Source organism: Notamacropus eugenii, chromosome 1 (assembly GCF_028372415.1).
Source record: "Notamacropus eugenii isolate mMacEug1 chromosome 1, mMacEug1.pri_v2, whole genome shotgun sequence".
Taxonomy (NCBI): domain Eukaryota; kingdom Metazoa; phylum Chordata; class Mammalia; order Diprotodontia; family Macropodidae; genus Notamacropus; species Notamacropus eugenii.
In genome coordinates, this window is record NC_092872.1 from 117,375,475 (window position 1) to 117,398,954 (window position 23,480).

Sequence of the window (23,480 nt, forward strand, 5' to 3'; positions counted from 1 at the left end):
GTCCATAGCATACTGAGTGATATTTTACTAATAAGCTTTTGTAGTACTTTCCCTACTTCATGATTTCTAATTTTCTAGACCTCCCTTTTCTCAGGTTATTGCAATTTCATGTTTCAGTGTCCTTCACACCTATAGTCACATCTCATGGAATTGATGCTGTTTATTCCTTTGGCCTAGGCATCATTAGTGGACCATGATATCATCCTTTGTTAATGTCCCCATCTCAAGAATTTTGTATTGCAGCCTGAAATGTTCTTCAGCTTGAGGCTTCCACTTCTGCAAAATTAACAAACACCTTATTTTATCAGTTTTTCAAATTTACAATTTGAGGAATGACTCTCAAAAGTGACTCAAAATAAGATGCATGGATATACACAGAATCCGTTTCTTTCCTTCATTAAAGGTTACTAAAGATTCTTTGCCTGGATCTGTGACTTGATTTGGTCTACAGCTTATCTTTAGCCAGCCTAACAGTCACCCTAATGGGGATGACTAGCAGATTTGTGAAATGTACTCTTAGGGGTCCAGGGCCTCTGCTAGTTTTGCTCTTCTGGAGGCAGAAATGCCTTACTTCTGGTGGATTCACAGAACTAGCTGAAGGTAAGTGTATACCACATGTAAGCTATTTTCATAAATAATCAGTGACCCAGTTCCCTGTCCTGACAGCTTCTCACACATCTTCTCACAAACAAGTAGGAGCAGAAATAATTCCCAGAATTCAGACATGCCCCCTGGGAACCCAACTAAATCTTTCATGGATGCAAAGAACATATATATAAAGAAAGGGAACCCTGGACTTCCTAAAACACTGTGATAGCTTCCATATGAGGTCATCATGAGGGCAGGGACTGTGCCATTTTAAACTTTTATCACCTTCAGCACTCAGTGCTGCACCTTTCACACACGTGCACTTACTTGACTTGTCTAGGGTCACACAGCTAGTCCATAGTTAATTAACATTTATAAAGTACCTGCTGTTTGCTATGTTCTGGAGAAGGAAATGGTAATTCTTTTATATTTCCAATCTCTTTGCCAAGAAAACCTCAAACGGGGTAGCAAAGTGACAGGCACTGTGCTAAACTCTGGGAATACACATACAAAAAAAGACAGAATACAAAAGGAAACTGAAAAGGGGGCTAGGAAGATGGTATCTAACTAAGATCATAGTGAAGAAATTAGTAAAGAGAAGTCCCAAAGTAGTGTAGCCCAGCCAAATGAGAAATGAGGAAATTTCTAAGCTGAGCTTCCTCCTTAAAGAAGGTTTGGAGTTCATGATCCCATCCTTCAATCAGAGAGGCAGAGAGCAGTGAGGAGGTGAAGTACAATGGCTGATCTTAACAGTGTGATAGGGTTATCTCAATAATGGGGCATGGTGGAGAAATCAGAGCTATCCCAAAGTGGTATAGCTAAGTGAGAAATGAAGCTAGTAAATGTCTGAAATGGAATCTGAACTCGTTTTCCTGACTCTAAGTACAACATTCTCCATCTAATGCACTACCCATTTACTTTCACATACTGAATACAGTTCACAGTCCTATGGGATTGCTTATTTGTGCATTCTGCCTTCTCAAATTCCATGTATTTTCTCCTAAGCTATGTAGATCCATTATCAGCATCCCTGAAATGGGAGATTGATGAAGAGAGAGAAAGTAGGAATTTTCTAAAAATTTTGAGGTAGCACTTTGGAATACATCTTGTCAAACACCAGGATATTATAGGTTGGACTGTTCAGGTCAACATGGGAGAAAAAAATGTCATACTAGGACAGATTTTCCCAATCATCAAAAATCTAAGTACTTCCCACTTACTCCAGGCTAGACCTAGGTGACTCCAAGACCTAGAACAGACCAAACCCAACTTGAGTAATTCTAAAAGGCAGTTAGGCAGAAATAGCAATGTACACTACAGAATCATACCCTAGGCTTCTGTTCTCACAGGTTTATTGATAATTTATTGACATAGATAGAGAAATTTATCAATCTAGCTACATGTACAATATATGTATATGTGTACATATATGTGCCACTTATGTATATATGTGGGGTTATATATATATATTATTTGTGTGTGTGTGTGTGTGTGTGTGTGTGTAAAATCACCCAGACACCTCTCAAACAAGGCTTTGGATGGGACCTCTATGACAACACCAAACTTTAACACTGGATTCAATCAATCAAGAACCTAGAATCTTCCAGGGACCATAAATTCAAATCCATAAATGAAATATACACACCCAAGAGACTTATATTCTAATAGGAAATTTCACCCTAGAACAAAAAGAGGAATAAGCTTTTCAGTCACTGCTTTGACCCTCCCACATTTTTTCCTCAAAAAGGATTAGAAAGAAAAAAAAAAGAAAAAAGAAAGCTCTCATGTACCTTGGTATTATGCAACTTGTCATTTCTTTTCCTTTTCCCAGAGGGAAGAACCAGCTGTGCAGTTCAACTCAGGAACTCTGGCCCTGAACAGGAAAGCCAAGAACAACCCAGACCCCACAATCTATCCAGTCCTTGATTGGAATGACATCAAATTTCAAGATGTGATTGGAGAAGGGAACTTTGGCCAAGTCCTTAAGGCTCGTATCAAGAAGGATGGCTTACGGATGGATGCTGCCATTAAAAGAATGAAAGGTCAGTACTGGGCCAGATATATCAAGTCTCCATTTGACTGGGGTAGGTCAAAAATTCAACTTCCTATTGAAATTGTCCTCTATGTACTAATTTTCTTGGGGGTAAAAAAGATAATATCAGATATAACCGTCATGTCAAACTAGAGGCAATATTTTCTTTCAAGTGATACTATTTCCTGTGATACTTCTGGGATGTGTTGGCCTGCTAACTATTCTCTAGACATTCCACTTCAGGCTTTCCCTCTAAACTTTTACACAGATGGTCTTAGTTGTCTTGAATGCACTTCTTCCTTACCACCGTCTAATAGAATATCTAGCTTCTTTTGAAGCACAGGTATTGCCTCCTACATGAAGCCTTTATTGTTTCCCTGCTCCCCTCACTAGAGCAGTCATCTCTTTCTCTTGAAATTAATAGTAACAACTAACATTATATAGTAGTGTGAAGTTAGCATTTATTATCTCATTTGATTCTCATAACAATGCCATTGAGATAGGTACTATTATCCTATCTATTTTTACAGATGATAAAATTAAGGCATAGAGAGTGTGTGATTTGACTAGGATCACACAGCTAATAAATGTCTGAGGCCAAATTGGAACTCAGATCGTTGTGACCCAGTACTCTATACACTGTGCTTCCTAGAAGATTATCAGTCTGTGAATTCTTATTCATTTATTCCTGTTCATACCTTTAGAGATTTAATACAAATTTGCAAACATTACTGTATCATAGGGAAAAGACCATCAGATTAGGATTAGAAGACCTGGGTAGAAATCCTGGCTCTGCCACTTACATTTGGAAAATCACATATTATCACTGTGCCTTGGTTACCTTATCCATGAACTGAGGTAGTTGGAATAAGTAATTTCTAAGGTTCTTTCTAGCTTGAATATCCTATGGTTTCTTTGTATTTAGCATGGAAGTAGAACAGGGAATCCCAACAGTTTAATGGCAAGTATTCTTTAAGTGCCTACTATGTTCAAGGCACTATGCTGGTAGCTAGAGATGCTGCCCTCTAGGAGCTTACTTTGCACAGGTAGCACAATAATAGCATTATAGTTAGCATTTATTTGGCACTTTAAGGCTTGCAAAGTACTTTACACATATCATCTCAATTGATCCTCACAACAGCTTTGAGAGGTAGGTGCTATTATTGTCCCCATTTTACAAATGAGAAACTAAAGCAGGTGGAGGTTGTGCCCAGGGCCACACAGCTAGTAAATGTCTGAGGTCAAAGTTGAATTCAGATTTTCCTGATTCCAGGTCCAATACTGTATCCACTATGTAACTGAGCTGCTAGGCATGATTGGTAGGGTAAAGAAACTCATATCAACTCATAATCTGGGATCACAAAGTTAAGAACTCTCTGATCGAAAAATTTCATCTTAATAGATGTTGGAGACCAAATTGATTTGTATAGACTTGGAAGAGTTTGATAAGTTGTTTAATTCTATTACCTATTATACCCAGCTCTTTTTCTCTTTTTTGCTTATTTTCTCTCAGGACACAGAATGATTTGTTTCTGCCTTTTTACCAGCACTACCACCCCACCCTGTTCCCATTTAACATGATGTGTTGCACTTAATAGAAGGAAAATAAGTCATACTCTTTTCTTCTTCATTACCAAACTGATCATCCCCCAGTGTGGCATAAATCATGGCCATTTGAGTTATAACAGCTTAAGTAGCAAAACAAAATTATTTGTGTGGGCTAAAAGGGAAGGATGTTGGACACAGGAGACCAGGGACAGGAAAGGCTCAGAGATGTAATGTAATATCTTCATCTGAGGCAAAAACATTTGGGAGAGGGGAGTGGTGCCAGGTGGTAGTAGTACAGAAGATAGTCCTGTGAGTGTGGGCAAACTGAGAGAGGGAAAGGTCTGACCATCACATTCTTGGGTATTTAGTTGGAAGGCAGGCCCTGTGGGCCCTAGGGGTGCCATAGTGACAAAACCAGGATATGGTCTAGGGAAGGTTGTGAAGTACGGATCAGTGTAAGATTGGAAGACTATATAGGGATGTGATGTCCATTCCATTAAGGACACTTCCCCAATGGGAGAAAATACCTTCTTCCCCCTATCTGCCCAGATGTCAGCACAATGGAGTAAGGCCTCTTTCACCAGCTCCATTTGCTGGTCTGGCAAGGCTTCAGAGGTGTTTTGAATGTGGGATAAAGTTTTGATAAAGTTTTGAATGTGGGAAACTAAATGATGCCACAAACTAACAAAATATGAAATCCAAAGGAGGAGTAGTATTGAGGAGGTGGTGGAATATAATAAATTTGGTTTTAGGTATGTTGAATTTGAAGTGCAAGTGGAACATTCCACTGGAGATATCTGAAAAAGCTGAAGTCACTCACAGGTCTAGAATGGTAGGATAGAGCAGATTGTAGAGATTCAGACAAAGGAGTTTAAATTTTATTTGATGGGTAGCAATGGTGAGATGTGGGTGGGAACCAGAGTTATTCACCTCTATTTGTCTTTTTCACCCTACTGCTGACTCATTACCTGGATGGATTTCTGAGTATAAAAGGGCACTTCTCTAATCTGGGAAGTTAAATATAATGTAATTGTCATCTTTTGTAGTTCTGAGATCTCAGCTATAGTTAATGAATGTCCTGGCAAAATGCTTTAGTTTCTGGAAACATTTCTTCTCCTCCCCCCCCCCCCACTTGGAGATGTCTCCTCATTAATTCATCAATTGCTTCCTCTTCACTGCATTTCCAATGAGTACATAAAGACTGGGAAAGACCCCTGGTAAAACTATTTACTCAGAGTATGCGCCCTTGCCTGAAGCGCACTGGTCTGCTCTGTCCCCTTCTTCCCTAAACAGGGACCAACTTCTAGCTGGGGACCTAAGGAAGATGAATAAGTACCAGCTGTATCACCAGGTTTTAGGCTTTGCCATGATTGTATCTTCTTCTCTTATGATATAGAATGACTTGATGTTGGTGGGAGTGAAAGTCCCATTGTGGTGGTTCTGCTTGACAGTATGGAGCCAGCATTTCATAGAGGAGACCTTTTTAATAAGTTTCTGAGAAGATCTTATTAGAGTTAGAGAAATAGTTGTCTTCAAAGTTAAAAGAAAGAGATATTCCTATAGTTCACAGAATCATCAAAATTAATGAAAAAGATGATGGAACTGTCAAATTTCTGACTAAAGGAGGTAATAAGGAAGTTGATGATTAGAGGTTTGTACAAAGAAGTGAAAACTGTTCTAGAAAAGAAGGATGTTATAGAAAGAACAAAAGGGTTTTTGCCATAGGTTGGGATGGTCACTGTAATCATGGCATGAATGATTATACAAAATTCAGTCATGCTCTTTTGGCTGCAGTGGGTGTAAATGTAAATTCAAAAATGAGAAGCAATTTTTGGAAATGGTCCAAAATGCATTCTATTTAAAAAAGTACTAATATATGTGAGATGTTCCATTTCTATATAAAAGAAAACAGTGTGCAGATCTTTCTGTTTTGTCCAAACAAATCGTTCATGAGTTAAAAAAATTAATTTTCATCTCAGCATTCTTTTTTTCTGTAATAAATTTTTGGATTTTCAAGGACCAACTCCTCCACAGGAGTCTTTTGAAAAGTTTTGAGCAGAGAAATGGCATAGTTAGACCTGGCATAAGAAAGATTATTCTGGTGGCAGTATTGTGAACATGCTAAAGGGGAAGGAAGGAGAGTCAAGGTAAGAAGAATAAGAAAATTATGTCAATTGTCCAGGTAGATAGTAATGAGACTCTTGGCAACATAACTTGTTTCACATCTGAGTACTTCCCTAATGGCATAGTGTGATTGAGATAATAGATGTGGGTTAAGTGCTTTCTCTCCTTCTTTACTTCACATGCCCAAACCAAACACCCATTTTTTTTCACCATTGTTACACTCTGAATAGAAGCATTTTGGAGTGATGGAAGTTGCCAATGGATTTGAGAGATATTACTAAGCAAAACTTTACTTTATAAAGTAATTGAATATAAGAAGTGAAGACAAGGTAACATCAAAGTTACCACAAAGATTCAAACATGGGATACAGTTGGCACAGACAAAAGTAGTTGTCAAGTAGAAGTGGTATTTGAAGCTGTAAAAGGTAAGATTGTAGGGAGGCAAAGGTGAGATTGTAGGGAGAGAAAAGAAGAGAGTGGAGGATAATATCCATAGTAGAGGGTTAGAAAGAATGTGTAAATATCTCTGAGCCTAGGAAGGAGATCTAATAAGAGGCAAATGTCAACTGTGTGAGAAGCAGTCAGGAAAGATGAGGAAAGCTGGACTGAAGGAGGGCATCATGGAAGATAAAGGCTGAAAAGAAGTAATTAGGTTTGATGATTCAGATGTTGTTGGTGACCTTTATTTTCTTAGTATTTTGGGGGGTCTCCTTTAGCAAGCTATTGCATGATTTTCTTGCATCTCTCTCATTTCTCTTCTCAATTTTTCCTTTACTTCTCTTACTTGATTTTCAAAATCCTTTTTGAGCTCTTCCATGGTCTGTGACCAATTCATATTTTTCTTGCAGGCTTTTGATGTAGGAGGTTTGATTTTGCTGTCCTCTTCTGGTTGTGTGTTTTGATCCTTTTTGTCACCAAAGTAAGATTCTACAGTCTGAGTTCTTGTACAGTGTTTACTCATCTTCCTAGCCAAAGACTTGACTTTCTAACTCTTTTCAAGGTAGGACTCTGCTTCCAGTGGAGATGGGGGCACGTGTGGGTGTACTGTCCCAGGCTTCAGGGACAGTATCAGCTGCTGGATCCACCACTATCTGGGGCCCAGAGCTCTAGAAGCAGCCTCTGTTACTGCTGCTGCCACAGAATTCTGCAACCACTACCACCACCCTGGGGCTGGTGCTGGACCAGCCAGACCACGTACTTCTCTTTCACCCACATCCCACAGAGTTTTCCTACTGACCTTTTTGGCATTTGTGAGTTGAGAAGTCTGAAAGTGTCACAACAACTGCCAATGATTCAGTCCCCTGAGGCCTGCTCCAGCCAGACTGTGCTCCACTCCCTGCCTGGTGCGATAGACCCTTCCTGTCAACTTTTCAGGTTGTCTTGGACTAGGTATTTGTTTCACTCTGTCATTTTGTGAGTTCTGTAGCTCTAGGATTTGTCTAGAGTCATTTTTTAGAGGTGTTTGGAGGGCTTTGAGGGAGAGCTCAGGGAAGTCCCTGCTTTTATTCAGCAATCTTGTATTGGTGACCTTTAATGTAACTATTTCAATTGAGTGGTTAGGGAAGAAGTCGAATTAGGAGATACTAAAGTAATAATGGGGTGTTGGTGGTAGAGTGGAGTCACATAGAGACAACATCTTTCAAGAAATATGTCATTTCAACTCTGAGTGCAGATTGAAGCATACTTTTTTACTTTACTTTTCTTCCATTTCTGTCCCACCCCCACAACATGGCTAATATGGACATGTGTTTTGCATGTCTTCACATGTATAATTCCTGTCATCTTAATGTGGAAGGAGGGACTGGAGGAAGGGAGGTAATCTGACACTCAAAATTTTAAAAAAAGAAGGTTAAAAGTAAACAAATATATTTCTTTTAAAAAGACATTTATCAATAAAAATAAAGAGAGGAATGGAACAGAAGCCTTTTTTTAAATATTGTAGAGATAGATACTTCTTTGTGACCAGAGGAAGGGAGGAGTTATTGAATGAAGATGCTTAGATATTTTGAGTAATTAAGAAAGGAAATTGAGATAATATGTCCCACCTCTGCCACCTGTGTGACCTCAGACAAGTCATTTCACCTCTCTTGGCTCACAATTTCCTGGATATAACACTGAGTCATAAAAACTTGAGAACAATATTTTTAATAGATGTTGCTATCCAAGATATTCATAATCTCCAAGGCCCATGAAATGGAAAACTTTCAAAGATAACCACCTAGCTGTAGAGATCAAAATCATGTGGGAACAGGAGGTTTATGTATAATCACCATTGTCCTTTTAGTTATATGCTGTGTTGGTATTCCCACTGTTAGAGGAAGGCCCCCAATTATGTTCAGCCTTTGGGCATAAGATTTGCTCAAGATGAGATGACATGGCTCACTTATAGGCAGTATACACAACAGTAAGACCTCAGATCCATTAAAGAAGCATTGTTTTTTTTGTTTTTGTTTTCTTGGGGTTTTTGTCACATAAGGAGACTAGAACTTAAAATGATTCTAAGATTTTATTGAAAGACCTTGTTATGCCAGGTAAAGTCACCTAAGAGAATAAAGAGCTCCATTTTTCAAAATTTTGATTTGCATTAAAGTTTTCTATAACAATTTTACAATCATTATTCAGTAAAATCAGTAAATTCAATGATCGTAAACTTTTTGTATTTGTATATGTATATGTGTGTATCTACACACACACACACACAGACACTCACAAGAAACTAAGTACTATACTAGAATATTGAAGACATTTTGGAACATAATTTTGTTGTCAGGAAAGTCGGATAATGTCCCCACCCCCTCACAAAAGATTTTAAATTACTGAAAAATTTTATTTCTTATAAGGTCATACAATATGGACCTTGAAGAGGGGGTAATAACAATTTTTTATGTATTTTCAGTAAGATTTAAACATTTAGAGATTGCCTTCTTCAGGGTTGTGCTGGAATGAAACATCTTTTTGTGTACAGCTGTTGGAGGGAATTTATTCCATTTAATTACACATTTGTTAATAGGAAATTTGCCTTTTTATTTTTTTCCAGTGGGCTGTGGGATGGGAGAGATAGAAAATAGATTTCTGCTATTTTTTTTAATTTGGAGGGTGTTGCTATAGATATGAAATGATATGATTTTTTAGATGAGCTCACTATATCATTATTATTTTTACTTAACTGTTTTCCTTTGTTACAAGGGGCCTCTCACAAACTGAGAGCAATTTGTAAATATAATATAAAAATATACATAAAGCTGAAAGTATAAAAATAAAAATAGTCTAAAAGACCATAGACCTTTCTCAGAATGTTTTCACATAATTGAATGAAATGCCACATTTCAGCTAGAAGTTGGAGAAAATGAAGATGTAATTTTTTTTTCCCCAATCAGGCTAATGTTTTGAAATCTATCCTGGGACTCCCTTGTGTGTCTAGGTTAAGAACTCCTACTTTGGAACTTTTCTTTGTTTTCTCATACCTGTAATAGACCATCTTCTCTGATTGGTGTGCTCATGGGTATGGACATACATAAGAAGGAGCAAAAAGATGAGATCACATTTAGACAGTTTTCCTCATCTCAGATATCTTCTATAAGAGATTTAGGGAGTGGTATATAGGGTCAAAACTGTGTAAAGAAATTAGATTCATGGGTTGGTTGTTAATTCCAGTTGTCAGAGCTATTCCAGCCCTGTTACCTAATAGATCACTTGGTCACCTGCCTCCCTGTCAATAGATTTAACTACAAAACTAAAAAAGTTAGGAATGAGATGCCAGTTTAGCCATTGGATCCAATTAGATTTTGCATAAGATAAAGCCTGAAAATAATCTATTGGTTTAATTTTTCTCTAAGACTTGAAGGTAAGTGGGGGATCAAGGTATGTACAAGAGAGAAGAGAAAATTGATTCTGAGAAGATACAATTGTGAAAAGAATTTCAATCAATGACATTTTCCCCTCCAGAATATGCCTCCAAAGATGACCACAGGGACTTTGCTGGAGAACTGGAAGTACTTTGTAAGCTTGGACACCATCCCAATATCATCAATCTACTGGGAGCATGTGAACATCGGGGTAGGATGCTTTTTACTACCAGCTTAAAATATAGATCCTAATTAGAATCCAGAAAGATAATAATTGTCAAGAATATAGGCAAAAATATCACCCTCATACTAAATGCTTAATAAAAAATTGGGTACATCTCCTGATTGCCGAGATGCATGATGTAGTGTTGTTTGACTAAATATCAAGCCTGGAATACTAGCATCTGACTTTAGTTTATTCAGTGCTGCTTATGGGAACTCATCACTAACTTCCCCTACTCCAAACACTCACAGAAGTAAATCCTAGCTGTCACTACCTCTAAAGAATTGTTGCCAACAGAGATAGTGATAATTTATGTGTCCTTTCTAACATTCCTGAAACTTTCTTCTTCCTTCCAATTTAAACTATTCCAGTAATTTTTAAGCATTGATGATCCCCAGATTGATGGTTATTATTCACAAAAATAATAATACCTTAATATATACTTTTATGCTTACATGGACATATGTTTTTATGGATGTGGGTATTCCATTCAGGTGCAGATTGCAGCCCTTCCATACCTTCTCACTTTATACCTTTCTGGTCTATGTCTTTCCATAAATTCTCTATAGAGGACCCCAATCAACCATCAAGGAGCTTAAATAATTCTTGTTTCTGGTATAGTACTAGACAATCCATATGTTATCCCTAACTCTTCTTATATGGTAGGGTCACCTCCTCATTTTCCAGTCAAGCATGTCTCCGATGATGTCTTCTGTGCTACCCAAATACCAATCATCCATGATAATATGCTTCACACACTCTGGGATCCAACCAAAGCTGCATTCTCACTATTCTTCACACATGACATTCCATTTCCTGTCTTCATGCCTTTGCAGAGACTGGCCCCAAGCTTGGACTACACAGCCTCACCATTGAACCTCTAGCATCCTTCAGAGTTCAATGCCACCTTCCACTTGAGGCTTTTTCAGACTCTCCTCACCCCAAACAAGGATGAGAAACCTATGGCCTAGATGCCACATGTGGCCCTCTAGGTCCTCAAGTGTTACCTTTTGACTGAATCCAAACTTCACAGAACAAATCCCCTTAATAGAAGAATTTGTGTCAGTCAAAAGGCCACACCCAAGGACTTAGAAGACCACATGTGACCTTGAGCCTGTGCTTGCTTCTATTCACTCCTCATCAAAATTATCTTGTATTTACCTTTTATATATATTTTTAAAAATGTGTACATGTTGCATCCTCCTACACAATGTAAGGTCCTTGAGGGTAGAGACTTTCATTTTATCTGTGTCTCCTCAGAACCTAAGCTCCCAGCACATAGTATTAGGTAGTTCATAATTCCTTGTTAACTGATTGAATGACAGCAGCCTACTTGAATCACTATACATTTTTTTCTCTGATCTTTGGGTCACCTGAATTTTCTGAGAATTTTGTATGCCATGAAGACAAATGATAATAAAGCATTATAATTTTTTATATTTTGCAAAGTATTTTCCTATGCATTCTCTTTTATCCTAAAAACTCTATAAAACAAAAGCCTTTAACATTAATTTAAATATTAACTTCAGAATCACCAAATTTTAGAGTTGACAAAGACCTTAGAAATCTAATCGAACTTCTTTTTGCAGATGAGCAAGCAGGAGGTTCAACAATATGCCCCCAGTCACATGGCCACTTACTGACAAAGTTGACCCTATAACTCAGTCTCTCAACTTAGTCCAGTGATGTTATTCAACAAGAATTTGTTGTGTCCCTCCTATGTGAAGCATCATGAGAAAAGTTTTACTCAATGAGCCAGGGTATGAGTAGGTGATAAAAATCTTCTATGGGTTCAAAGTGACATTAATACTTGTCAAGGACTTCATTTTTCATGGAAAAATTTGCTTATCTAGCAATTACTTACAAATTTGGCACCATTTATTGGACTCTGCAACACAAACATCAACAACGGAAGCCAGGACTCCTTCCTTTTCCTCAATTTATTAAACTAAAAATACCTGTATCTGAAACACTTTAAAAAAATCACTCACTAAGCCAATGGTAAAGCCAAACAACCTCCCTCAAGTTAAATGACAATGACATTTATTTTAGAAAAGAAAAAAGAAAAGGTGGGATGTGTTTCTCAGAAACAATGGTATAGTTCTTGGTCATCTTGGCTACAGCAATTAATCAAAAGATAATGTGTCAACATATATTTCATTCTTGTAAATCCTAGTTTAAAATGGAGGTGGGGAGGAAAGAAGAAATGGGAAGTGAGAAAATAGATTCCTTACATTATTTATGTACATACTTTCTTATATTGAAAGCAAAATTTAATTCAAGGATATTTTAATTATAACTAGTATTTAAAATTGTTCATCTCTGAAATTAAAATTTTATTTAAAGTTTTTAAAATTGTGATACACTTCATTATGTATTAAAAATAGGCAGAATACCTTCCATTTTATGTTACTTTTATGTCATTTGAAATTCAGTGTTATGAGGAAGGCAAATTGCTTTCCAGTGTGGTGAGAAAGGAAAACTTCTTCATTTCAACAAGATACATGGATTTTACTCTTTTGAGACACCACAACTTGCATCTAGCATTGTTGCAATGAGCTTCCTGGTGTCTTAGTGGAAATGATAGATTGCTGAAAAGGTATTGTACCTACTAGTGACCATTTGTCCAAAGTTTTCAAATGCAGAAATCCTCTAATGCAATGCTTTTTCTCCATAGTCTTTCCCCTCTTTCCCACCTCCACCCAGGGAAAGAACTACATCCACACATAACCAGCGGTTGTTTTTTAGCTTTATTAATACAGAGATACACCTGAAACCCCAACTCACTCAAGCAAAGTTTTGTCTGGATGGAGGAACTATGCTTTTTAAGAAAGACTTTAGTTCCAATCCCACTATTTCTGAGGGAATAAAGCACTCCAGAAAACTTTCTCCTTTTTTCCATCTCTTCTTTTGTGTCTAGGTAGTTTGGGGGAGAGAATACTCTTATCCTTCTTCCACAGATGCAACTGAAGTCATGTATTACAGCATCAGAGAGCTAGACCTGGACAAGCCTCAAAGGTCATCAAATCCAATCTCTCTATTTTACAGATATAAACTGAGGCCCAGACAGGTTAAGTGACTTGCTCAAAGTCACATCGATAGTATCAGAAATGTATCACTAGGTATTGCACTTACATACTATAAATATGGAACAGAAGCTTGATTTCATCTACCTTGCCATTATCCTACAAAGTTACCTAAATTGTTAGATGAAGGAAGGACTTAAGCTCCTTGTGGAGCTTACTCTCTGTTTGAGCTGCGTCCCCTTAACAGCCGTGAACACAAGACATCTTATATTTTAGAATCCATATTTTACCAGTTTAGAGCCAATGGAATGTTGATGCCATGTTATTTTCCTTCCAGGGTATTTGTACCTCGCTATTGAATATGCTCCTCATGGAAACCTGCTTGATTTCCTGCGGAAGAGTAGGGTACTGGAGACAGACCCAGCATTTGCCATAGCCAACAGCACAGCTTCTACGCTGTCCTCCCAACAGCTGCTGCACTTTGCTGCAGATGTGGCCAGGGGCATGGACTACTTGAGCCAAAAGCAGGTTTGCCTTGATTACTTTGTGCCATACAAATCTTCTCTGATTAAAAATTTTTCACCTAGCTCAGAATGTAGGTGGTTTTATTGTTTGTTTTTTAAGACAGCTGTTTTGAAGCAAACCTGTCTTCTTTCATTGACTCCCACAATTTCCCCCTCCAGACCTCAATTTCTTCCCTAGTATGTGTCTCTTTTTAATTCTTTGATTTTTATTTATTTATTTACTTATTTTTGGAGGCAATCACGGTTAAGTGACTTGCCCAAGGTCACACAGCTAGTGCAAGGCCAACTTTGAACTCAGGTCCTCCTGACTCCAGGGGCAGCCACTTAGCTGCCCCTAATACGTGTCTCAGTTTCAAGTTACATACACTCTGTGTGACTGATATTTTTTGCTGAGTATGATGTGTTCAGTAAGTTTCATTATAGGGCTTAATTTCTGGGGTATTTGGGGCAAGGTGTTAACTGTTCTAGGCTACCTAGGCTCCAAATCAGGTGCTATAATGCTAAGTTACTAACTTTGACCTAAATGATTTAATTTTTTTTCCCATTAAAGTATTGGTATAGGGAATTCCTGGTGTAGAAATGCCTTTCATGAGTGTAGGTTACAACTTATCTATAATTCATAACCTTAAAGAGTTGCTAGGCCACAAAAGGTTAAATGTCTTACCCAGGAGTCACATGTGTCAAAGGCAGGTCTTCTTGACTCTAAGGTCATCCCTCTATCTATTTATTGATCTCCATGCTATCATTCATTCCCTTCTTGTTGTGCTTTGTCCTTTCTTATAATAACCTAAAGGAGGGAGGGAGGAAGAGAGAGAGAGAGAGAGAGAGAGAGAGAGAGAGAGAGAGAGAGAGAGAGAGAGAGAGAGAGAAAGAGAGAGAGAGAGAGAGAGAGAGAGGAGAGAAGGAGAGGGAGAGAGATTAGATTATAAGAAGGGAAAGTATATATGCATATGTGTCCAAGTATACATATAGTGAATATATGGATACATATGTGCATATTTATATAGGGCTTCAGGGTTTGCAAGCACTTTACAAATATTACCTAATTTCATCCTCACTAAAATCCTGGGAGGTAGTTGCTATTATTATTCCCTTTTTACAAATGAGGAAATTAAGGCAGACAGAAGTTAAGTGACTTACCCAGGACCACTCAGCTAGTACATATCTGATGCCAGATTTGAAATCAGGTCTGACTCAATCTGACTCCAGTTCCAGCCTCGATCCTACCACTTAGCTGCCTCATATACATACATACATACATGTATGCATTTACATATACATATGCATGTGGATCATTTATTTTTTATTTATACTGTATATTTTTTACCTTTACTTACTGCTCTCTCCCCAAACACAATATTAAAAAGTTTCTTGTGAGTAGCTTTTTTGTACTCATATCCCTATCACGCAGCACAGTACCTGGCACATAATATACACTTACTAAATACATATTGATTACTGTGATACCCCACAAATGATTTTATAACCCTCTTAAAGTGATTTCACCCAAGATACAGCAGTCCAGCAGGATCTAATCTACTGAATTTTTATTTTCTACGTTCTTAACCACAACCTAACATATCTTCTTCTCTTGTCCCACCTTGCTTTATCAAAATGAGCCTGACGCAATAGCAATCCAAATAAAAACATGTAAATTTATATATAGTTTTATTCCAGTTTATTCACAGGGACTTGGCCGCCAGAAACATTTTGGTTGGAGAAAACTACATAGCCAAAATAGCAGATTTTGGATTGTCCCGAGGTCAAGAAGTATATGTCAAAAAGACAATGGTAAGGATGCATCTCATCAATAGTGACATTTTTTCCAAAAGGACCCACAAGAGGTTTTTTCATATTATTTTTTTTATGTTGGTTATAGTACTAAGGTGAATTCCTTGGTAGATATTACGTTCACTGAGCAAATATCCATTCAAATAAATTGTAATCTGCTTCTCTATGTGACTTCAAGAACAATCAGAGGTCTTTAAAACTAAGGTGATCAACAGTAAACCAATGTTAAGCAATCTGGTAGAATGTGAATTCCTTGAAAGTAGGGACTATATTTCATATTTGTCCTTTTATTCTCATTGCTTTGGACAGTATCTGACACATATTTAGGCAATTAGTAAATGTTTATTGAATTAAATTGAATCAAATTAGCCTGGTTAATAGGCAAAAGCCTGGAGTTTACACCAAATTCATATTTGTAGACATAAGACCTAGAATTTCCAGGAAGTGTTTATATCTTATACATACTCCCCATTAAGGAAACAATGATATTTAGAATGCTTCTAAAAAATTAAAGGCAGTAGAAACTAGAAGCAATCATATTAGCAGTTTCTCTGTGACTGGAAGGCCTAACTTTAATAGATGTCTCACAAAACTAAGCATTGTATTTGTAATCAAGGACCTGAGTAAAAATCCTAGCTCTACCACTTACTACCTGTGTGATTTTGGGCAATGCATTTACAACCTTTTGGGCCATGAGTCATCTATAAAATTAAGGAACTCTGGCTTCAAATCTATAATCCTGTGAAAATGATCGCCATCCTCACCTTTATTCTTACTCAACTTTTTATAAAAATATCTCTAATTCAGCTTTAGTGATATTATCTTCCTTGATCTTCATAACAACTCTATGAGGTGTTAGAATACTCATTTTACAGATGAGGAAACTGAGACTTACATGACTGCATCATAGGATCATGGACATAATTCATAAGATTACATGACTTACCAAGGGTTACAGAGCTAATAAGTGCCCACATAGAGATAAAGCTCAGGTTTTCCTGACTCCAAGTCCAGAATTCTATTCTACTCCATAATGTCTCTGAGTTTTCATAACAGCTTGCATATTATGTAGCTCTTTAAGAACTGCTGAGTGCTTTATAATTATCTCATCTTGTCCTCACAACCACCTTGGGAGATATATGCTATTATTATTCCCATTTTACAGCTGAGGAAATTGAGGCAGACTGTGACCTCCCTAGGGTCACATAGCTAATAAGTGTCTAAGAACTAGATTTGAACTTGGGTCTTCTGGAATCCAGGTTCCAGGTTTTATCCCCTGTAATACCTAGCTTCTTGATGGCTTCAGAATGTTTAGTAATCATATATGTTTCTCCATAGGCCAATTTTCCTAGTACTATTAGTCAGGAAAACTACATTTCTTATCCTTACTTAACCAGACACCACTCAACACTGATCACTCTCTTATCATAGTTGACCTTGCTTACAAATATAATATCTTCCAGACATAGTTGGATGTTTGTCCTACCAGAACAGGACTGAGAGTTCTGTCAGGTGAGAACTATGTTTAAAGCCTAGCTGCTTGACCTGTGGCAAATAAACCTCTGAGTCTCAGTTTCTCATCTGTTAAATACTAATAATAATACTTGTAGCATTACCATGGGTTCTTATGAGGTTGCTATGACACCTTGAATCTCTATGTAAATCTCAACTACTATTACACCTTGAGAATAGGTTCCAAGTCTGTTATACCATTAACATCATTATAGCATTTGCATATTAATTTATGATTTGCTAAGTACCGTACAAATGTTGTCTCTGTGATGAGAAAAGAAAATTTATTTATTTCAACAAAATATATGGATTTCACTTTTTCAAGTTGTTCATTTTAACCACCCTGTGCCATAAGTGCTGATATTATTACCCCTTTACAGATGAGGAAACTGAGACTGGCTTGCTCATGGTCATTCAATTAGTAAATGTCTGAGGTTGTATCTGAAGCCAGGTCTCAAGGACAATGCTCATCTACTATGCCTTTTAGGGGTGAACCTGTTGGACTTCCATTTTTGTTGAACCTTCCTAAGATTTCCAAGCCTAAAATGAAGCCACTTACCACCAGTATAAAGTGGGATAGAGAAGAAGCAGAGTTCTACTCCAAATCTAGGTTACAGCCCAAAGACCTAGCTGGTTATAATATGAAAGTGCACAATAGCTCAACTAGAAAGAAAAAGATTAGTAGAGTGAGAGGAGCAGAGTGCAAGGAAGGCAGAAAGTTGGTAAGATACCACTAGGAGGCAGTATTTAAACTCTTTGCCCATGTTCAAAATGATTAAAGTCTTTGCCTCTATTTTAAGATTTGGTTTTACCCTGTAGTTATGCTTCTGGAAGGGGCCTCATGGTGCACTTAATTTCAGCCTTCTCATGTTACAGATGTATTAATTGAGACCTGAAGAATTTACACAGCTAGTTAAAGGCAGAAACTTTTACTGTCTAATAAGCATTTCAGATTATTTTCACATGAAAAACATTTAGAAATACAATCTATTCACAATGAATTGAGGATTAAATGACTGTTTTTGTACTTTTTGAAAGGCATTTATAAGGCTAAGGACAAGAATATATAGGTATATAATCATATATTAAAAAGTTATCTATATATAAACAGCGATATGTAGATTGTGTGTATATATAACATACCATGAAGCCAGTATATATGCATACACATGTTTTGTATGCTTGTTTATACACACATATGTATATTTGTATGTATATATGCATGCATACATGTTGTATACCTGCATCCATAGTGTGATTTCAAGTGAGATCAAGTCCCAAAGTTTTAAGTATCTGCTATGTGCCAAGCACTGAGAGGAACAATGGGGATACTAAGAAAAGTGAAAACAGTCCCTCTCCTCAAGAAGTTCAAAATCTAATGGGGGAAGGGGAACTATATAAATAACTTGAACAAACAGTATATACATTGGATAAATTGGAGATAATCTCAGAGGGAAGACGCTATCATTTAGGGGTACCATCGTTCAAAAGGAAAAATCATTATGCAATTATATCTTGGTGACATTTATTTATCTAACAATATTTACTACAGAAGTATTATGTACAAATAATTATGCTAAGCTCTAGGAAAGATTTAATTTCTGGCTTTGAGTTTACAGTCTAGTAGAGGGATATGACACACACAAATAACTAACACTGAATAGTAAGCATAAATGTAAAAAGGAAATGATGTATACATGAAATATTATATGCATTTCTGGGCTAGGAGGAGAATTTTAATTATTTAGTGGAAGGAATCAAGGAAGTCTTACTAGAAGAGGCAATTTTTGGGTTGGGCTTTAAAGGATGGGTAAGTTTTTTAGCAGGAAGAAAAGATGAAAGGAATTCTGGATATAAAGAAGATTGTGAACAAAGGCAGAGAGGAACAAAACACAGGTTATGCATGGGGATTGTAAGTAATCTAGCTGGAGCCCCAATAGGTTGTGTCAATAAAAATAATTAGCATTTATTTAGCACTTACATGTTTGCAAAGCACTTTATAAATATCTTAGTATATTTCTGCAACAGCACTAGGAAGTAGGTGCTATTATTCTCCCCATTTTACAAATGAGGAAACTGAGGTGAGAGATATGAAATGACTTGCCCAGGGTCATACAGTTCTCTGAGGCCAGATTTGATCTGAGTTTTTTGAGTTCTGTGTTTAGTGCAGTTTAGGTAGGTGGCCTACAAGGCATACCAAATAAAGTTTTGGACATAGGAAGATCTAGGTTCTTATCCTGCTTCCACTAACAATATGACCATGGATAAGCCATTGAATTAGAGCTGGAAGGGACCTTGGAGGTCATCTAGTCTAGCCTTCTCATTTTATAGTGGAGGAATCTGAGGCCCAGAGAGGTTAGGTGGCCATCCAAAAGCCGTGCAGGCTTAAGTGTCAAAGAAGGGATTTAAATGTAGGTCCTCTGATTATAAATCTAGAGTTCATTTAATTGTGCCTTGCTACCTCTCTTAGAGTACCAGTTTCTCTATCTATAAAGTGGGTATAATAATAATAGATGTAGTATACACCTCACAAGATTTTTATGAGGTTCAAATAAAATAATGTATATAGAATCCTTTCATGGAAAGTAGGTGGGGCAGTGGATAGAGTCCCAGAACTGGAGTCAGGGAGACTCATCTTCTTGAGTTCAAATCTGATCTCACACACTTTCTAGCTCTGCAACCTTGAGCAAGTCATTTAATGCTGTTTGCCTCAGTTTCCTCATCTGTAAAATGAGCTGGAGAGGGAAATGGTGAACTACTCTAATATCTTTGTGAAGAAAACCCCAATGTGATCACAAAGAGATAGATACAAGTGAGCAAAGTAAAGTACTCTGAGAACTCTAAATTGGTATATAAATGTCAGCTATTGTTATTACTAAGATGATGGTGTAAAGAGAGAACAAAAGAAGACTGTCAAAAGCTCTATTCAGGATTGCTAGGGACCTTAGAGACTATAGAGAACAATTCTGTCACTCCCCCAGTTTACAGATGTGAAAATTGAGGGTCAGAGAGAGGCTTGTCCACGTATTGGGAGCTAGGCTTTAAAGGATTCAGGTCCTCTGACTAAAGACACTGTTCCTTTACCACACCAGTCAGAGGAGAAAGGGAAAAGACTAAGCTTTCCAGCATGCACAACTGGGTTGAATTTCGCTTCTGAGAGAGAAATATTGAAGCCAGGAATAGAAGAGATTTGCAGTGAAAGATGACCAGTGTAGTTGTAGACCTGTTAAATTTGTGATTCTGGTTGGAGACATCTGTGGATAACTCTAGGTGGAGAGAAATTATAGATTCTGTAGGAGATATTTTATAGTTGGAGATGTGGTTTGGATCTTAGAAAGTCAATGATGCAGATAAAGATTTGAGAATTATCTGCTTAGGAGAAGCAATGAGAACAAATGAGGTTGCCAAAGGAGAAAGTATAAATACAGAAGAGAGCAAAGGATAAAATATAGGTTCCAAGCACTACAGCTCTCCTCTAGGTACAAATATATGCATGCATATATGTATGTGAATGAGTTAGTTCTACCTTACCAAGGCATAATGCCAAATAGATAGTTTCCTATGGACATATTAATGAGCAATAAATTCAGACAGAGTAGACACAGAACAATATTTTCTTCATCAAAAAGCTTCCATGTTTCCAAAGTGAGTAATATTTCCTTTTTGTTCTTTTTAGGGCAGGCTCCCAGTGCGTTGGATGGCAATTGAATCACTAAATTACAGCGTGTATACAACAAACAGTGATGTGTGAGTAAGCCTTTTATATATTTGTGTGTGTACATATATACACACACATGTACATAAAATATGTACATGTATATTTAAAAGTTTTATGGTTGTTTTCAAAAACATTTTTTATTGTCATTTTTTAAAGAATTAAAATATTTTTTTAAATCAGTCAATGACTGTCCCTAGACCCTACCAATAGAACTCTCCCTTGTAACAACAAAAATACATAGAATTAAGCAAAACAAAGACATTCACAATGTCTGACAACATATACCTCATTTTGTGCTCATCATCTGCCATCTCTCTGCCAAGAAAGGCATCCTTTACCACAGGTTTCTGATGTTACAGCAGCCACTATGTCAATTACTTTCTGATGTTCAAAATGGTGTTTTCCTTTACTTTGTTGGGGTTATTATGTGAATCATTCTTTTGATTCGGCTTATTTTGTTCTGCTTCTGTCCACAATATTTTCCCCAAATTTCCTTGAATTCATCATATTTAGTCATTTCTTATGGCACAATAATAATTTTCTATTATGTTCATATACCACAATTTGTGTACCCATCCTCCACTGATAGGTACCTACTCACTTTCTAGTTTTTTTGTCACTAAAATACAGCTGACTATGAATATTGTTATATATGGAACTTTCCCCTCTTTCTTTCATCTTCTTGGGTCACAAGCCAATCAGTGATGTTGCTAGGATCAGAGGATTATATGTCTGGAGGTAGAAGAGACCTTAGAAACCTTCCAGTACAACTTCCTCATTTTCTAGATGAGGAAACTGAGAATCAGAATTGGTTAAGTGACTGTCTCAAAGTCACATAACTAGCAAGTTGAAGAACTGAGATTCAAACCCAGGTTATTTAGTTGCAAATTCAGTACTGTTTCTATCATGCTTTGCATAGTTAAGTCTTTTCTTGTATAATTCCAAACTATTTGCTTTAGAAAAATAACTTAAAATCTTAAAGATTCCTTTATGAGAAATAGGAATGTTGTATTCATCCATATACTAATAGTCATTGGAAAGAAAACAGCAGAATCTGAGAATGTTAAAAGAATCGTTAGTAACATTATTTAGAGCACAAGCTTGAATGCAAGGGTCTTGGGTTCAAATATTAACTCTGTCAATTACTGGTTTTATTATGATGATTCACTTGGGTCTCTGAGCCTTGCCTTCCTTAGCCATAAAATAATGCTTGCACTGTCTACTACATAGGGTTGTTGTAAGGAAAGAATTTTATGTCTTAATATTGTTAATGTTGTTATTGAGAATAAGAGAAAACTGAGGCCCAGAAATTTGGAAGAGACTTTAGAAGTTATTTTAATACAATCTGTACCTAAACCAGGCTCCCCTCTACCCCATTCTTGACAAATGGTCCTCAGATTTTGACTCAAAACTTCTACTTAGGAGAAATCCAGTACTTTCAGTGTTAGTTTCTTCTATTTTGAGATAGAAAAAAAAAGAAAGAAAAACAAAATCCTTGTAACAAATATGCAGTCAAATAAAATAAATTTCCATATTGACTAGAACTCTTTGTTCTAGAGTCAAATTTTTTTGAATTCAAAAAATTCAAAAATTTTTCTAATGTCATTGTTACAGTAAAAAATACACTCTTGGATCTGCTTACTTCATTCTGCATCATTTCATACAAGCTATTTCTGATGGGAGTAAGGTTCATTCACTCCTCTCACTCCCCCTCTTCCCTTCCACTGTAAAAGCTTTTTCTCTCCTTTTTTATGTAAGATAATTTACTCCTTTCTACCTCTCCCTTTCTCCTTCTAGTACATTTTTCTCTCTCCTTTTAATTTTATTTTTTAGATATCATCCCTTCATATTCAACCCACACCTGTGCCCTCTCTCTCTCTCTCTCTCTCTCTCTCTCTCTCTATGTATATATACATATATATTCCTTCTGACTACACAAATAATAAGAGAGGTCTTACGAGTAAAAATATCATCTTCCCATCTAGGAATGTAAACAGTGTAACCTTGTTAAGTTCTTTATGATTTTTCTTTCTTGTTTACGTCTTTAAGCTTCTCTTGAGATTGTATTTAAAAGTCAAATTTTCTTTTTTTCTTTTGTTAAATATATAATTTATTTATTTTTCAGTTTTCAACATTCACTTTCACAAGAATTTGAATTCAAAATTTTCTCCCATCTCTCCTCACCCTTCACCCCAGGACAGCATGCACCCCATCCACTCCTTCCTCCAGTCTGTCCTCTCTTCTGTTATATACCCTTCTTCCAAACCCATTCGCCTCTGTTTTCCTGTAGGGCAAAATAGATTTCTATATTCCATTGCCTGTATAACTTAATTTCCAGTTGCATGCTAAAACAATTTTTGACATTCACTCTTAAAGCTTTGAGTTCCATATTCTCTCCCTCCCTCTCCACCCACCCTCATTGAGAAAACAAGCAGTTCAATATAGGTCATATATGTGTAACAATGCAAAATGCTTCCATAATAGTTATGTTGTAAAAGATTAACCACATTTCCCTCTGTCCTATCCTGCCTTTCATCTATTCCATTCTC

The 23,480-nt window shown here is 36.8% G+C and overlaps 1 protein-coding gene and 1 pseudogene across 2 annotated transcripts in view; both read left to right on the top strand.

Moving 5' to 3' along the window:
* Nucleotides 1–23,480, top strand: part of TEK (TEK receptor tyrosine kinase) — a 135,484-nt gene that overhangs the window by 97,861 nt on the left and 14,143 nt on the right. For both annotated transcript variants that reach the window (XM_072612487.1, XM_072612498.1), the window contains 5 exons: nt 2,420–2,630; nt 10,238–10,348; nt 13,724–13,914; nt 15,588–15,701; nt 20,890–20,960. In XM_072612487.1, the coding sequence (XP_072468588.1) occupies nt 2,420–2,630; nt 10,238–10,348; nt 13,724–13,914; nt 15,588–15,701; nt 20,890–20,960 (698 nt within the window). The remainder of the gene's footprint in view (nt 1–2,419; nt 2,631–10,237; nt 10,349–13,723; nt 13,915–15,587; nt 15,702–20,889; nt 20,961–23,480) is intronic.
* Nucleotides 5,372–6,111, top strand: LOC140505931 (signal peptidase complex catalytic subunit SEC11C pseudogene; annotated as a pseudogene).